Genomic DNA, 18,275 nt, shown 5'->3' with positions numbered 1-18,275 from the left:
AAAGTACAATAAAAAATAAACCATACATATTTAAAGTATATCATTTCATCAATTTTGACATATGTGTATACATATGAAACCATCATCACAATCAAGATAACCATCATTTCCATCATCCCTAATATTTTCCTCTCATTCCTTTGTAATACATCCCTCCTTCTATCCCTGTTCCCAGGTAACCATTAATCTGCTTTTTATCAATATAGATAAATTACTTTCCCAGAATTGCATATAAATGTAATTATACAGAATGTACTTTTCAAGACCCTGTCTCTATTTAAAAAAATGTTTTTAAATAGCCAGGCACAGTGGTGCACATCTGTAGTCCCAGCTATTCAAAAGGCTGAGGCAGAAGGATCCCTTGAGCCCAGGAATTTGAGGCAGTAGTGAGCTATGATTGTGCCACTGCACTCCAAAGTGAGACCCACATCTCTAAAAAAAAAAAAAAAAAAAAAAAAAGTACTCTCTTTTCTCTCTTTTGTCTGGCTTCTTTCATTTAGCATAATGCATTTTAGATTCATCCGTGCTGTTGCATGTATCATTAGCTCATTTCTTTTTATTGTTGAGTAGTATTCCATTGTACAGAGGTACCACACAATTTGTTTTTCTGTGTTCTCTGTTCACCTGTTGATAGAGATTTAGGTTTTCAGTTTTTGTCTTTTCATTATCCTAAATTTTTTAAGGTCCAATGCAGAATGACTGTAAGGCTATATATTTAATATCCTAGTATACCAACTGGTTCTAAATATCAGTTGCAAAGATGTATATGCTAAAGATGTAAGTAAACAGATATATAAAGGATAAATTACCATGATGATTTTTATGCAATTTTTTCTTACCTTTTCATGAACTACACTGTCTAGGTAAGGGTAAACATGAAAAGCTCCCCGAATTCTCTTCACACCTGGATACAACAATGGGACCATATTAACATAAGCCACACCATGAAACGAAAGCTGAGCTTCTTCATCAGTCTAAAGGAATAAAACCAGAGAGTTGTTAGTGCTATAAGCAATGTAATATAAGGTATCGAGCTCTGACTCAGCAGTTCAAAGGCCTAGTTTTAGAAACTAACTCTACTACTTAGCCAGTTATGTGAATTTGGGCCAGTTATGTAAGACATTTTGGGCCTTCTTTATCTTCAAAATGGGTTTAATAATACCACGATCACTGAGAAAATGCATATAAACAGGTTAATGGGGCGGGGGGGCAGCCAAGATGGCCGAATAGGAACAGCTCCGGTCTACAGCTCCCAGCATGAGCGACGCAGAAGACAGGTGATTTCTCCATTTCCATCTGAGGTACAGGGTTCATCTCACTAGGGGGTGCCAGACAGTGGGCACAGGTCAGTGGGTGCAGCGCACCATGTGCGAGCTGAAGCAGGGCGAGGCACTGCCTCACTCGGGAAGCGCAAGGGGTCAGGGAGTTCCCTTTCCTAGTCAAAGAAATGGGTGACAGACGGCACCTGGAAAATTGGGTCACTCCCACCCTAATACTGCGCTTTTGCTGACGGGCTTAAAAAATGGTGCACCAGGAGATTATATCCCGCACCTGGCTCGGAGGGTCCTACGCCCACGGAGTCTCACTCATTGCTAGCACAGCAGTCTGAGATCAAAATGCAAGGCGGCAGCAAGGCTGGGGGAGGGGCGCCCCCCATTGCCCAGGCTTGCTTAGGTAAACAAAGCAGCCAGGAAGCTCCAACTGGGTGGAGCCCACCACAGCTCAAGGAGGCCTGCCTGCCTCTGTAGGCTCCACCTCTGGGGGCAGGGCACAGACAAACAAAAAGACAGCAGTAACCTCTGCAGACTTAAATGTCCCTGTCTGACAGCTCTGAAGAGAGCAGTGGTTCTCCCAGCACGCAGCTGGAGATCTGAGAACGGGCAGACTGCCTCCTCAAGTGGGTCCCTGACCCCTGACCCCCGAGCAGCCTAACTGGGAGGCATCCCCCAGTAGGGGCAGACTGACACCTCACACGGCCGGGTACTCCTCTGAGACAAAACTTCCAGAGGAACAATCAGACAGCAGCATTCGTGGTTCATGAAAATCCGCTGTTCTGCAGCCACCGCTGCTGATACCCAGGCAAACAGGGTCTGGAGTGGACCTCTGGCAAACTCCAACAGACCTGCAGCTGAGGGTCCTGTCTGTTAGAAGGAAAACTAACAAACAGAAAGGACATCCACACCAAAAACCCATCTGTACATCACCATCGTCAAAGACCAAAAGTAGATAAAACCACAAAGATGGGGAAAAAACAGAGCAGAAAAACTGGAAACTCTAAAAAGCAGAGTGCCTCTCCTCCTCCAAAGGAATGCAGTTCCTCACCAGCAATGGAACAAAGGTGGATGGAGAATGACTTTGACGAGTTGAGAGAAGAAGGCTTCAGACAATCAAACTACTCTGAGCTACAGGAGGAAATTCAAACCAAAGGCAAAGAAGTTAAAAACTTCGAAAAAAATTTAGACAAATATATAACTAGAATAACCAATACAGAGAAGTGCTTAAAGGAGCTGATGGAGCTGAAAGCCAAGGCTCGAGAACTACGTGAAGAATGCAGAAGCCTCAGGAGCCGATGTGATCAACTGGAAGAAAGAGTATCAGTGATGGAAGATGAAATGAATGAAATGAAGCGAGAAGGGAAGTTTAGAGAAAAAAGAATAAAAAGAAACAAACAAAGCCTCCAAGAAATATGGGACTATGTGAAAAGACCAAATCTATGTCTGATTGGTGTACCTGAAAGTGACAGGGAGAATGGAACCAAGTTGGAAAACACTCTGCAGGATATTATCCAGGAGAACTTCCCCAATCTAGCAAGGCAGGCTAACATTCAGATTCAGGAAATACAGAGAATGCCACAAAGATACTCCTCGAGAAGAGCAACTCCAAGACACATAATTGTCAGATTCACCAAAGTTGAAATGAAGGAAAAAATGTTAAGGGCAGCCAGAGAGAAAGGTCAGGTTACCCACAAAGGGAAGCCCATCAGACTAACAGCGGATCTGGTGGCAGAAACTCTACAAGCCAGAAGAGAGTGGGGGCCAATATTCAACATTCTTAAAGAAAAGAATTTTCAACACAGAATTTCATATCCAGCCAAACTAAGCTTCATAAGTGAAGGAGAAATAAAATACTTTACAGACAAGCAAATGCTAAGAGATTTTGTCACCACCAGGCCTGCCCTAAAAGAGCTCCTGAAGGAAGCACTAAACATGGAAAGGAACAACCGGTACCAGCCGCTGCAAAATCATGCCAAATTGTAAAGACCATTGAGGCTAGGAAGAAACTGCATCAACCAATGAGCAAAATAACCAGCTAACATCATAATGACGGGATCAAATTCACACATAACAATATTAACCTTAAATGTAAATGGGCGAAATGCTCCAATTAAAAGACACAGACTGGCAAATTGGATAAAGAGTCAAGACCCATCAGTGTGCTGTATTCAGGAAACCCATCTCACGTGCAGGGACACACATAGGCTCAAACTAAAAGGATGGAGGAAGATCTACCAAGCAAATGGAAAACAAAAAAAGGCAGGGGTTGCAATCCTAGTCTCTGATAAAACAGACTTTAAACGAGCAAAGATCAAAAGAGACAAAGAAGGCCATTACATAATGGTAAAGGGATCAATTCAACAAGAAGAGCTAACTATCCTAAATATATATGCACCCAATACAGGAGCACCCGCATTCATAAAGCAAGTCCTAAGTGACCTACAAAGAGACCTAAACTCCCACACAATAATAATGAGAGACTTTAACACCCCACTGTCAACATTAGACAGATCAACGAGACAGAAAGTTAACAAGGATACCCAGGAATTGAACTCAGCTCTGCACCAAGTGGACCTAACAGACATCTACAGAACTCTCCACCCCAAATCAACAGAATATACATTTTTTTCAGCACCACACCACACCTATTCCAAAATTGACCACATAGTTGGAAGTAAAGCTCTCCTCAGCAAATGTAAAAGAACAGAAATTATAACAAACTGTCTCTCAGACCACAGTGCAATCAAACTAGAACTCAGGAGTAAGAAACTCACTCAAAACTGCTCAAATACATGGAAACTGAACAACCTGCTCCTGAATGACTATTGGGTACATAACGAAATGAAGGCAGAAATAAAGATGTTCTTTGAAACCAACGAGAACAAAGACACAACATACCAGAATCTCTGGGACACATTCAAAGAAGTGTGTAGAGGGAAATTTATAGCACTAAATGCCCACAAGAGAAAGCAGGAAAGATCCAAAATTGACACCCTAACATCACAATTAAAAGAACTAGAAAAGCAAGAGCAAACACATTCAAAAGCTAGCAGAAGGCAATAAATAACTAAAATCAGAGCAGAACTGAAGGAAATAGAGACATAAAGAACCCTTCAAAAAATTAATGAATCCAGGAGCTGGTTTTTTGAAAGGATCAACAAAATTGATAGACTGCTAGCAAGACTAATAAAGAAGAAAAGAGAGAAGAATCAAATAGACGCCATAAAAAATGATAAAGGGGATATCACCACCGATCCCACAGAAATACAAACTACCATCAGAGAATACTACAAACACCTCTACGCAAATAAACTAGAAAATCTAAAAGAAATGGATAAATTCCTTGACACATACACCCTCCCAAGACTAAACCAGGAAGAAGTTGAATCTCTGAATAGACCAACAACAGGCTCTGAAATTGTGGCAATAATCAATAGCTTACCAACCAAAAAGAGTCCAGGACCAGATGGATTCACAGCCAAATTCTACCAGAGGTACAAGGAGGAACTGGTACCATTCCTTCTGAAACAATTCCAATCAATAGAAAAAGAGGGTATCCTCCCTAACTCATTTTATGAGGCCAGCATCATCCTGATACCAAAGCCTGGCAGAGACACAACCAAAAAAGAGAATTTTAGACCAATATCCTTGATGAACATTGATGCAAAAATCCTCAATAAAATACTGGCAAACCGAATCCAGCAGCACATCAAAAAGCTTATCCACCATGATCAAGTGGGCTTCATCCCTGGGATGCAAGGCTGGTTCAATATACACAAATCAATAAATGTAATCCAGCATATAAACAGAACCAAAGACAAAAACCACATGATTATCTCAATAGATGCAGAAAAGTCCTTTGAAAAAATTCAACAACCCTTCATGCTAAAAACTCTCAATAAATTAGGTATTGATGGGACGTATCTCAAAATAATAAGAGCTATCTATGACAAACCCACAGCCAATATCATACTGAATGGGCAAAAACTGGAAGCATTCCCTTTGAAAACTGGCACAAGACAGGGATGCCCTCTCTCACCATTCCTATTCAACATAGTGTTGGAATTTCTGGCCAGGGCAATTAGGCAGGAGAAGGAAATAAAGGGTATTCAATTAGGAAAAGAGGAAGTCAAATTGTCCCTGTTTGCAGATGACATGATTGTATATCTAGAAAACCCCATTGTCTCAGCCCAAAATTTCCTTAAGCTGATAAGCAACTTCAGCAAAGTCTCAGGATACAAAATCAATATGCAAAAATTACAAGCATTCTTATACACCAATAACAGACAAACAGACAGCCAAATCATGAGTGAACTCCCATTCACAATTGCTTCAAAGAGAATAAAATACCTAGGAATCCAACTTACAAGGGATGTGAAGGACCTCTTCAAGGAGAACTACAAACCACTGCTCAACAAAATAAAAGAGGATACAAAGAAATGGAAGAACATTCCATGCTCATGGGTAGGAAGAATCAATATCTTGAAAATGGCCATACTGCCCAAAGTAATTTATAGATTCAATGCCATCCCCATCAAGCTACCAATGACTTTCTTCACAGAATTGGAAAAAACTACTTTAAAGTTGTTATGGAACCAAAAAAGAGCCCGCATCGCCAAGTCAATCCTAAGCCAAAAGAACAAAGCTGGAGGCATCACGCTACCTGACTTCAAACTATACTACAAGGCTACAGTAACCCAAACAGCATGGTACTGGTACCAAAACAGAGATATAGATCAATGGAACAGAACAGAGCCCTCAGAAATAACACCGCATATCTACAACTATCTGATCTTTGACAAACCTGAGAAAAGCAAGCAATGGGGAAAGGATTCCCTATTTAATAAATGGTGCTGGGAAAACTGGCTAGCCATATGTAGAAAGCTGAAACTGGATCCCTTCCTTACACCTTATACAAAAATTAATTCAAGATGGATTAAAGACTTAAACATTAGACCTAAAACCATAAAAACCCTAGAAGAAAACCTAGGCATTACCATTCAGGACACAGGCATGGGCAAGGACTTCATGTCTAAAACACCAAAAGCAATGGCAACAAAAGACAAAATTGACAAATGGGATCTAATTAAACTCAAGAGCTTCTGCACAGCAAAAGAAACTACCATCAGAGTGAACAGGCAACCTACAAAATTGGAGAAAATTTTCACAACCTACTCATCTGACAAAGGGCTAATATCCAGAATCTACAATGAACTCAAACAAATTTACAAGAAAAAAACAAACAATCCCATCAAAAAGTGGGCGAAGGACATGAACAGACACTTCTCAAAAGAAGACATTTATGCAGCCAAAAAACACATGAAAAAATGCTCACCATCACTGGCCATCAGAGAAATGCAAACCAAAACCACAATGAGATATCATCTCACACCAGTTAGAATGGCAATCATTAAAAAGTCAGGAAACAACAGGTGCTGGAGAGGATGTGGAGAAATAGGAACACTTTTACACTGTTGGTGGGACTGTAAACTAGTTCAACCATTGTGGAAGTCAGTGTGGCCATTCCTCAGGGATCTAGAACTAGAAATACCATTTGACCCAGTGATCCCATTACTGGGTATATACCCAAAGGACTATAAATCATGCTGCTATAAAGAAACATGCACACATATGTTTATTGCGGCACTATTCACAATAGCAAAGACTTGGAACCAACCCAAATGTCCATCAATGATAGACTGGATTAAGAAAATGTGGCACATATACACCATGGAATACTATGTAGCCATAAAAAATGATGAGTTCATGTCCTTTGTAGGGACATGGATGAAATTGGAAATCATCATTCTCAGTAAACTATTGCAAGGACAAAAAACCAAACACCAGATGTTCTCACTCATAGGTGGGAATTGAAAAATGAGAACACATGGACACAGGAAGGGGAACATCACACTCTGGGGATGGTTGTGGGGTCGGGGGAGCAGGGAGGGATAGCATTAGGAGATATACCTAATGCTAAATGACGAGTTAATGGGTGCAGCACACCAGCACGGCACATGTATACATATGTAACTAACCTGCACATTGTGCACATGTACCCTAAAACTTAAAGTATAATAATAATAAAATAAACATAAACAAACAAACAAACAAAAAACCAGTGTTAATAGTAAAGGCAGTAGTTGAATCAATACATACTCAAATTAATTGATATATATATTCAACCAAAAAGTCAATTTCACCATGTGGCTTCTTAGCAGAAAGTGAAGCTTTATAAAAAACAACAATAATAACAATAACAAAAAACTTAAAGGAATCAGAAGCTATGGCTTTTAGCTTTAGTTCACAGACTCATACAAATAAAAGGGACCTTACAAATTATGTGGACCAGTGATGACAAAAAGGCTTTAACTTATGTCTAAATACTCATTAATGGTGGAGGTGTTTTAGCATAGTTGGCTGAGAAAAATTATCTGTATTTATCTTGGTTCAAAAGGAAAGAGTGCTTTGATTGATTAGCACTATCTACCATGGATGAAGGCGGACGAATGACAGTCTCCTATCATGTATTTACCATACTTGATCTCATCTAAACTTTCATTGCAAAGATGAAGAACATGTTAATAAATATATTTTAACAGCAATTTAAATGGTTGTATGGTTTGCCACAGAAAATTTTTATAGAGAAAAAGATCAATTTTGTGAGAGAAAATAAATTTAATTCCAAGCATAAAAGTAATCTCTTTGATTTCATCTATTATAATAATAATTGGCAACTAGACTTAAAAGTCCTACACTTGGCTGGGCGCAGTGGCTCACACCTATAATCCCAGCACTTTGGGAGGCTGAGGCGGGTGGATCATGAGGTCAGGAGTTCGAGACCAGCCTGACCAACATGGTGAAGCCCTGTCTCTGCTAAAAATACAAAAATTAGCCGGGTGTGGTGGTGTGTGCCTATAATCCCAGCTACTCAGGAGGCTGAGGCAGGAGAATCGTTTGAACCCAGGAGGCAGAGGTTGCAGTGAGCCAAGATTGCGCCACTGTACTCCAGCCTAGGCGACAGAGTAAGACTCCATCTCAAAAAAAAAAAAAAAAGTCCTATGTTCATGAGATAATATGTAGTTTTGAAATCTAAGGAAAGTTAGCCAATACTTACATACTACAAAGGGAGAAATGGTTACATAGTGGTAGTATTTTTATTATGCAAAAAGCCTATGTTTAAAGTCAGCCAAACAATTTAGATACTTATTAAATGTCTGCTATTTGCCGTATATCATGCTAGGTACCATGGAGGATGCAAATCAGCTTACTACATGACCCCTACTCTCAGGGAGTTTATGAACAAGCAGAAAAGACCAGACATGCACAGGTAAAACAATAGATAATATGTACTAGGCTCATCAAAGCTATACCTTTTAAAAAACAGTAGTATATCTAAGATCCCTATTACACTAATTAGCAGGCTAAAACATTTTAAGAAGGCAAGTTTAACCTATGGTAAAACTATTGTGAAGGGCCAAAGAGAAATAGGATATCTGGTAATAAAGCCTAGAGAGTCTTTAGTGAACAATGGGGAACTAGGGTGGTCAATAATCCTGGTTTTTCCCACGACAGAGGATTTTCCTGGGACATGAGACTTTCAGTGCTAAAACAAGTGACGTTCAAGGCAAATCAGAATGAGCTAGTCACCCTTAGGAGAACAGCTATATTCACATTTTCTTTTGGTATCAGAATTGAAGCAGAATAACAGGTCGGGTCTGATTCTACATTTCTTATATAAATATTTTTGAGGGGGCATATTTACCTTTTCAGTTTTTCCAGCTTTCCCTTTGGGTACAGTGACCAGAGGAACTCTTGTGATCTCTACAGGCCAAAGCCGGCAATCGGCAATTCGCTTCTGAAAACTGCAAATCAAGAATCAGTCCATTAGCATTATATGCAAAAATAAAGTCAGTATAATTTAGGTTAAAGGGAAATATTCTCTTTTAGAAAGTAATATACAATATACATATATAAAAACTGGGGGGCTCGGCTCAGTGGCTCATGCCTGTAAATGCCAGCACTTTGAGAGGCCAAGGCAGGTAGACGGCTTGAACCCAGGTGTTTGAGATGGTCTGAGCAACATGGCAAAATTCCATCTCTATGAAAAATACAAAAAATTAGCTGGGTATGGCAGTGAATACCTGTGGTCCCAGCTATTTGAGGAGGCTGAGGTGGGAGGATGGCTTGAGCTCAGGAGGTCAAGGCTATAGTGAGCCGTGATGGTGCTATTCCACTCTCACCTGGGCCACCGTGAGACCCTGTCTCAAAAAAAAATTTTTTTTTTCTTACTGGGTTGGTGGTTTTTAAAACTTTCCCAAATCTATAACATTCCAAAAATAATTCTGCTCAACTTCTAGAGAGGCAAACTGAACATTTTTAGAGCAATTTAGCAATATGAATCAAAAACCTTAAAAATATCCATAATCATTGACTACAAATTCTACTTCTAGTGATTTATTCTAAAGAAATAATCAGACAAGTTTACAAATGGTATAAAATTGGTTATTTCTATTGTAAAAATAGTATCCAGTTTCAGCTCCAATACAGCTTTGAAGTAATCCCACCTGTCCTTGCAACAAGAAAAAAGTTGATTGAATTGAAATAAACAACATTTCTTAGATCCATCATAGAATTTAGGTCACAAGGCAAAAACTGCCATCCTGAAATCGAGAGAGACAGGAAAACACAGAGGATCACAGCTGCAGTCAGCTTAAAGACAGCAGAAGTCAATGGTGCCAGCAACCGGTAGAAATAGTTTAATGATAATTTTGACAAATTGCTGGAGGCTAAATGTGGACTAGCTGGGAGTGAAAAACTCCAGGGAGCCCACTGTTAAGGGTCCCCACACTTACATAAGTTTTAAATCCAGGAGCCCCACCAAGTTCTCACAGTGAAGATAGAAGAAAAATACCCTCATATTTCAGGCAGGGAGAGAAGAAAAGTAACCATTTTGAAATATGGCCACAGTGTTCTCCCTATCAAAGGGTTGATCTTTAAGGGAAACTACTTTACCAGATCCTTATCTGATCTCAGCGAAGGGCATTTAGACAACTCCAACCTGTCTAGCTTCCACAGGGATAGGAGGAAAAAAAGATTATCAAACACTTCTGAAAGTCACAGCCCAGGTTACCCAAACCTATTTACTGAGACGTAATCACAGGTTATAGAATACTTCTCCCCGACAATTTGCCACCACATCAACAGAGTTTCAATATAATAACAATGAATTACAACTGAGAGGGCTACAAACCACTCTATTGGAGAAGTTCTTGGGCAAATCCAAAGACAACAGGGGAGGTGGGGGAAAAAGGAAACTGAAGCCTCTGGCACTTACAACTATAGCAAACAAGAAACACAACCCAGCTCCTAACCAGATTAACATAAAACCTCACACTAAAAATACTAGTTACCCCAATTCCTATTACCCAATATATAATGGCTAGCTTCCAAATTAAAAGGCTATAAAGAATGCTAAAAGGCAAGAAAAAATATAGTCCAAATAGACAAAGCTACTATAAGACCTAGACTAAGATATGACATAGATTTTGGAATTATCAGATAGGAAATGTAAAGTAACTATAATTATGTTAAAGACTCTTATGGAAAAAGTAGGCAACATGCAAGAACAGATGGGTAATGTAAGCAGAGATGGAAACTCTAAGAAAGAATCAAAAGGAAATGCTAGATATCAAAAACACAAACAAAAATGAATAATTCATTTGATGGGCTTATCAGTTGACTGGACATGGCTGAGGAAAATAAAATCAGTGAATGTGAGTATATGTGAATAGAAATTCCCCAAACTGAAATGCAAAGGAAGAAAAATGAAAACAAAAAATCATAACAGAATATCCAAGACTTGTGGAACAATTACAAAGGTGTAATTAGGCATAACAGAAGAAGAAAGAAAAGAGCAGAAGAAATATTTGAAGTAATAGTAGCTAAGAATTTTCCAAAATTAACTGACAGACACCAAACCACAGATCCAGGAATCTCAGAGAATACCAACCAGAATAAGGACAAAAACAAACAAACAAACAACTATATCTAGGCATATCATTTTCAAACTGCAAAAAAGAAAATCTTGAAAAAACCAGAGGAAAAACACTTTACCTACAGAAGAACAAGGATTAGAAATACACTGGACTTCTCTTCAGAAACCATGCAAGCAAGAAGACAGTAGCGCAAAATATTTAAAGTTGTGAAAGAAAAACCCGCCAACTTAGAATTCCATACCTAATAAAATTATCCTTCAAACGTGAAGGAGAAATAAACCCTTTCTCGAACAAACAAAAATGAGAGGAGTTTCTGGCCAGTAAACATGCCTTACAAGAAATGCTAAAAGTTCTTTAGAGAAAAGGAAAATGACATGGGTCAAAAAACTTGTATCAACATAAGAAAGAGCATCAGGAAATGTCATAAATGAAGGTAAAATAAATTTGTTAATGTTTTTTATTCTTAATTGATCTGATAACTATTTGTTCAAGGTAATAATGGCAACAACATATCCTCAATAAAATATTAGCAAATCAAAGCTAACAATGTATAAAAAAGAATTATACACCATGACCAAGTGGGCGACCAGGGGTATATAAAAATTCTCTAAAATATCTGCTCAATTTTTCTGCTCGATTTTTCTGTAAATCTAAAGCTGTCCTAAAAAAACAGATATTCATTTTTTTAAAGTCAGAGTTGTTCATTCATATTGTATATATATATTGGTAATCCCTCAATTCTCATCTATCTCTAACAACCAGGTCACTGTGACGAAGACTGATAGTTACCTACACAATATCAGTGTACCTGTTCTTTAGTAATTAAATCTTGATTTAGCCTGGGTGACAATGTGTTCAACTAAAACACTTTATTGTCTAGCCTTCTTGCATCTAGAGGTTGGCTAATGAGACATAAACAGAAGTTGCCAGATTCCAGGAAGGTTCCAGAAGAGGGGTTAAGACAGGCAGCAATGTGTCCTTTTTTATCCATAACCATTCTCCTCTTCCAAATTTCTGCCAGAAATGTGAGTGTGCAAGCTGGAGCTCCAGCAGCCACCTTTGCACCATGATACAACCTTGTGGATGGAAGTCACATAGTTAAGAAGGTAGAATAAAAGGAAAGACGGAGCCTGGATACCTAATAACACTGTGTAACCATCATACATACCAATTCTGGACTCCTTTTTTTTTTTTTTTTTTGAGATGGAGTCTCACTCTGTCGCCAGGCTGGAATGCAGTGGCGTGATCTCGGCTCACTACAACCTCCACCTCCTGGGTTCAAGCGATTCTCCTGCTTCAGCCTCTCGAGTAGCTGGGACTACAGGTGAGCACCACCATGCCCAGCTAATTTTTGTATTTTTAGTAGAGACGGGGTTTCACCATGTTGGCCAGGATGGTCTCAATCTCTTGACCTCGTGATCCACCCGCCTCGGCCTTTCAAAGCACTGGGATTACAGTTGTGAGCCATTGCACCTGGCCGAGTTTTTTTTTTTTTTTTAAGAGACAAGGTGTCACTCCATTGCCCAGGCTAGAGTGCAGTGACGCAATCACAGCTCACTGCAGCCTCAACCTCCTGGGCTCAAGCAATCCTATCATGTCAGCCTCACAAGTAGTAAGACTACAGGTATGTATCTGCACCACACTAATTTCTTCTTCTTCTTTTTTTTTTTTTTTTTGTAAGCCAGGGTCTTACTTTGTTGCCCAGGCTGGTCTTGAACTCTTGGCTTCAAGAGATCCTCCTGCCTCCCAAAGTGCTGGCATTATAGGCATGAGCCACCAGGCCCAGCTCAGACTTCTTTTATATAAAAGAGGAATAAGCATTCACCTTGGTTAAACCACCATCACTAGCTGTTTCTGTTATTAGCAGATGAACACAACATCACTCTAATATATAGATGTGATAAATGAGAAAGTCTCAATCTAAAATCACCTTAACTCAAATATAAATAAAATTAACAAAAGTAACATTTCTTCCCATCTACAAGCCTTTGTGGGTTAGATATATGTCCTTCCTCTTCTTCTTACCTGACCACTGCAGAAGGATCAAGGTAGCAGCGACTTTCCAAGTCCCAAATAATCCTTTTCTTTATGCACTCTGCTTGATTCCTAAATTCGCTGTCCTGTAAAATATAAATACTTCTGTTCTCGGTATGTGTGCCATGACTTCATTCTGCTCCATCTGTAGGGCATTCTTTTAATGGATTTGTTCACAATACTTTTCTTACTATTATTACTACTATAAGTATGACTACTATTGCAACTACTACCACCACCTTAAAATTATGAGTACTTTATTAATAAAGTATATAAGATAAGATAAATTACATATATAACAGTTACATTGATCCAGTACTAAGATCCAAATACTGACTAACAACCTCAATCAATGATTCTCAACTCTAGATGCATATTAAAATCATCTGGAGTTTTTGTTTTTTTTTAAAAAAATACCTGGACCCGGTGCAGTGGCTCACACCTGTAATCCCAACACTTTAGGAGGCCAAGGCAGGAGTACTGCTTGAGGCCAGGAGTTCAAGACCAGGCTGGGCAACAAAGTGAGACCTCCATCTCTAAAAATAATTTAAAAATTAGCTGAGTGTGGTGGCATGAGCCTGTGGTCCCAGCTACTCACGAGGCTGAGGCAGGAGGATTGCTTGAGCCTAGGAGGTTGAGGCTACAATGAGCCTCAATAATCGCACCATTGCATTCCAGCCTGGGTGACAGGGACCCTGTCTCAAAAAAAAAAAAAAAAAGGAAAAAACACCTGGCATTGGTACTATTTTAAAAGTAAGTTCTTACATAGTTTACCTGGGTTAAGACTTGGCCATTGTCATTGTTTTAAATGCTTTCCTGGTGACTGTAATGTGCAGCCAGGTTTGAGAATTAACAATCTAAACTAAAACATAAAATATAATTTGAATGTCTAAAGTAAAATGTCTGATCTAAATTAAAATATAAATCTAAGAAAAGTATGAATTTTCACTAATCACAATGAGAAAAGATAATGCACAGTTTTTCCAATATTCCTAGCCTCATGTCTACTATTTTAAATATTTAGTCAGACAATGAAAAATAATTCTACCATCCTCATTTTACAAATTATTTTATTAAATGTTTCCATCAGTGGATTATCGGCTCATTCGAGAAACATTTGCAAGTGTGTTATGCTATTTTCTTTTCTTTTTTTTTTTTTTTTTTTGAGACAGAGTCTCGCTCTGTCGCCCAGGCTGGAGTGCAGTGGCGCGATCTTGGCTCACTGCAAGCTCCGCCTCCTGGGTTCACGCCATTCTCCTGCCTCAGCCTCTCTGGAGTAGCTGGGACTACAGGTGCGTGCCACCACGCCCGGCTAATTTTTTGTATTTTTTTTAGTAGAGACAGGGTTTCACCGTGGTCTCGATCTCCTGACCTCGTGCTCAGCCTGCCTCGGCCTCCCAAAGTGCTGGGATTACAAGCATGAGCCACCGCGCCCGGCCGTGTTATACTATTTTCTATGCCCTTGACAAATTTCTGGTAATTTATATAATTAATAAGTATATTAAAGTATGTCCATACAATGTCACATTATACAGCAAGTACAAATAAAAAAGAGTGAGACTGCTTTTTATATAATGTGGAAAAATCTCAAAAATACACCACAAAGTAAAACAAAGCAAGTTGCATATAGTGTGTGTAAGTATGTACTCTTTACATTTGTGTAATAAAAATGATGGGGAACGAATACATGTATGTATTAGTGTGTGCATATATATATGATTAAACACCTTATACACTCAGTTTTAAAAAATGAAAAACAGGCAGTGCATGGTGGCTTGGGCCTGTAATCCCAGCACTTTGGGAGACAGAGGTGGGTGGATCACTTGAGGTCAGGAGTTTGAAACCAGCCTGGCCAATATGGTGAAGCCGTCTCTACTAAAGTAAATACAGAAATCAGCAGGGCATGATGGCGTGTGCCTGTAATCTCAGCTATTCAGGTGGCTGAGGCATGAGAATAGCTTGAACCCAAGAAGCAGAGGTTGCAGTGAGCTGAGATCGCGCCATTGCACTCCAGCCTGGGTGACAGAGTGAGACTCTGTCTCAAACAAACAAACAAAAACATTAATACCTTGAGATAAAGGAAAAATAGTGTCTTCCCAACAGATTCTAGTTCTGAAAATAACAAGACTTTGAACATTTCCTGAAAATCTGGACTTCCTAAAGAAAAGAACTTTTATCTGCTGGGCTCAATGGTTCACGCCTGTAATCCCAGCACTTTGGGAGGCCGAGGCAGGCGGATAACCTGAGGTCAGGAGTTCAAGACCAGCCTGGCCAAATGTGGTGAAACCCCATCTCCACCAAAAATACAAAAATTAGCCGGGTGTGGTGGCGGGTGCCTGTAATCCCAGTTACTTGGGAGGCTGAGGCAGGAGAATTACTTGAACCCAGGAAGTGCAGGTTGCAGTGAGCCAAGATCGGGCCATTGCACTCCAGCCTGGGCAACAGGAAGGAAACTCCATCTCAAAAAAACAAAAAAAGAAAAGTACTTTTATCCCTGATGTTTATTATGCTGATGTCTGAAGATATTTTATAACCTTTGTATATCTGAAAATCAAGTGAAGAAACCTGCAGTTTTGCCATCATGAATAGACTAATGTAAATGGGGTAACGTTGGTAATTTTGTGTTGTTTTCTTATAAAAACATTTGACCCTTGAACAACACAATTTGAATTGCATGGGTCCACTTATATATATGTGGATTTTTTTTTTTTTTTGAGACAGAATCTTGCTCTGTCACCCAGGCTGGAGTGCAGTGGTACAGTCTCGGCTCACTGCAGCCTCCGCCTCCCGGGTTCAAGCAATTCTCTTGCCTCAGCTTCCCAAGGAGCTGGGATTCAGGTGCACACCACTATACTGGCGAATTTTTGTGTTTTTAGGACCAGGCTGGTCTCAAACTCCTGGTCTCAAGTGATCTGCCCGCCTTGGCCTCCCAAAGTGCTGGGATTACAGCCACCGTACCTGGCTCATATGTGAATCTTTTTTTTTTTTAGACAGAGTCTCACTCTGTTGCCCAGGCTGGAGTGCAGTGGCACGATCTCAGCTCACTGCAACCTCCACCTCCCAGGTTCAAGTGGTTCTCCTACCTCAGCCTCCCGAGTAGCTGAGACTACAGATGTGTGCCACTACACCCAGCCAATTCTTGTATTTTTAGTAGAGACGGGGTTTCACCGTATTGTCCAGGCCGGTCTCGAACTCCTGACCTTGTGATCCACCCACCTTGGCCTCCCAAAGTGCTAGCGTTACAGGTGTGAGCCACCATGTCTGGCCATGTGGATCTTTTTTAAACCAAACATGAATCAAAAATACAGTATTTGTGGGATATAAAACCCACAAATATGGAGGGCCAACTTGTCCTATACATAGTTTCTACAGGGCTGACTGCAGGACTTGAGTATGCACGAATTTTGGTATTTGCAGGGGTCCTGGCAACAACCCCCATGTATACCAAGGGATCACTATACTTTTTTTTTTTTTGAGACATGGTCTCGCTCTGACACTCAGGCTGGAGTGCAGTGACACAATCCTGACTCACTTCAACCTCCGCCTCCAGGTTCAAGTGATTCTTGTGCTTCAGCCTCCCAAGCAGCTGGAATTACAGGTGTGTGCCAACGTGCCCAGCTAAGTTTTGTATTTTTAGTAGAGACAGGGTTTCATCATGTTGGCCAGGCCAATCTCGAACTCCTGACCTCAGTGATCCACCCGCCTCGGCCTCCCAAAGTGCTAGGATTACAGGCATCAGCTACTCTGCCCAGCCGAGATGACTACACTGATTTTTTATTTGGTGAGCCAGTCCTTCTGAAGTCTGACTCCCTTTCACAATTTCCAAGGAAACCTTTTCTTTACTTTTCTAAATGCTTCTGTCTCTGGGTCTTCCTTTGACTTACATATTTGCTTTTATATACATAAGAAAGTATCTAGAAGGAAACACAAGAAACTGTAACAAAGGTGACGACTGTCACAGAATCCTTGGTCTGTTGCTTTTCCAGCAGAAAACCTCTGTGGCTGGTCGCACCTTTGCCCAAATTTTGCTTGGGCCTGCTAGGCTCATTTCACCCACTTGGCCTGGCAGGCTATGCTAGGCTTGCACTACTGGCCTGGATCCCACGCCTGCCAAGGGTGAGCTAGGCATGGATCATTGAGGGGTGTGTGAGTAAGCGATCATGGGGTCTGGCCATTGTGCACAGCCAGGCATGCTGGCTGCAGCAGAGCCGGCAGCTCCAGGCATCAGCACAGGTGCCAGCTCCCTGCGAGGCTGTGGCTGAACCAGGCATATTGCAAACAGCTTCCATGGCCGGCACCAGGCAATGTGGTGGTGCTCAGAAGCGTGGAGACACCAGAAACTGAAGAGCCCCAGGTGTAACAGACCTGGCTCAGGGAGCTCCTAGGTCTGGGCTTCCCGAAGCACCATAACTCTTCTCTCTTCTCCCCTTTTTGTCACCCACAATGTGATGAGCAAGGGACATGTTTCAGCCCTGTTTGTGTTACAGCTCTTTCAGCCCCACCATTCCACAGGTCCTGAGTTCTTGTTTTGCATCCAGGAAGAATGAGGTACACAGACAAGCGGAGGGTGAGCAAAGCAAAGAGGTGCTTTACTGAGCAACAGAACAACTCAGAGGAGACTCACTGAGTAGTGGTAGCTCCTCTCTGCAGGCAGGTTGTCCTGACGAGTGCCCAGCTCTCAGAAGAGAGGAGACCCACAGTGGGTAGCTCCTCTCCACAGGCAGGGCATCCTGACGAGTGTTCAGCTCTCAGCAGACAGGAGACCCACAGTGGGTAGCTCCTCTCTACAGGCAGGGCATTCCAATAACTGTTCAGCTCTCAGCAGAGAGGAGACCCACAGTAGGTAGCTTCTCTCCACTGGCAGGTCATCCCATCCTTTGCCTGAGTCTGGCTGAGTCATGGGTTTTTATGGGCTTCAGAGGGGAGGAAGTAGATGCTGAGTGATCCATGGGAGGCCATGGGTGGGGCC

At 40.8% G+C, this 18,275-nt stretch overlaps 1 protein-coding gene across 11 annotated transcripts in view; it reads right to left on the bottom strand.

The window, feature by feature from the left end:
* CFAP70 (cilia and flagella associated protein 70) overlaps positions 1–18,275 on the bottom strand; it is a 104,684-nt gene that overhangs the window by 67,667 nt on the left and 18,742 nt on the right. For all 11 annotated transcript variants that reach the window (XM_019034553.3, XM_055353487.2, XM_055353490.2 and 8 more), the window contains 3 exons: positions 13,298–13,392; positions 9,040–9,139; positions 840–974 (listed from right to left, as the gene is read on the bottom strand). In XM_019034553.3, coding sequence (XP_018890098.3) covers positions 840–974; positions 9,040–9,139; positions 13,298–13,392 — 330 coding nt within the window. The remainder of the gene's footprint in view (positions 1–839; positions 975–9,039; positions 9,140–13,297; positions 13,393–18,275) is intronic.

The sequence above is a fragment of the Gorilla gorilla genome, chromosome 8 (assembly GCF_029281585.2).
Source record: "Gorilla gorilla gorilla isolate KB3781 chromosome 8, NHGRI_mGorGor1-v2.1_pri, whole genome shotgun sequence".
In the NCBI taxonomy this organism is placed as follows: Eukaryota; Metazoa; Chordata; class Mammalia; order Primates; family Hominidae; genus Gorilla; species Gorilla gorilla.
This window is presented reverse-complemented; position numbering and strand designations above follow the sequence as displayed.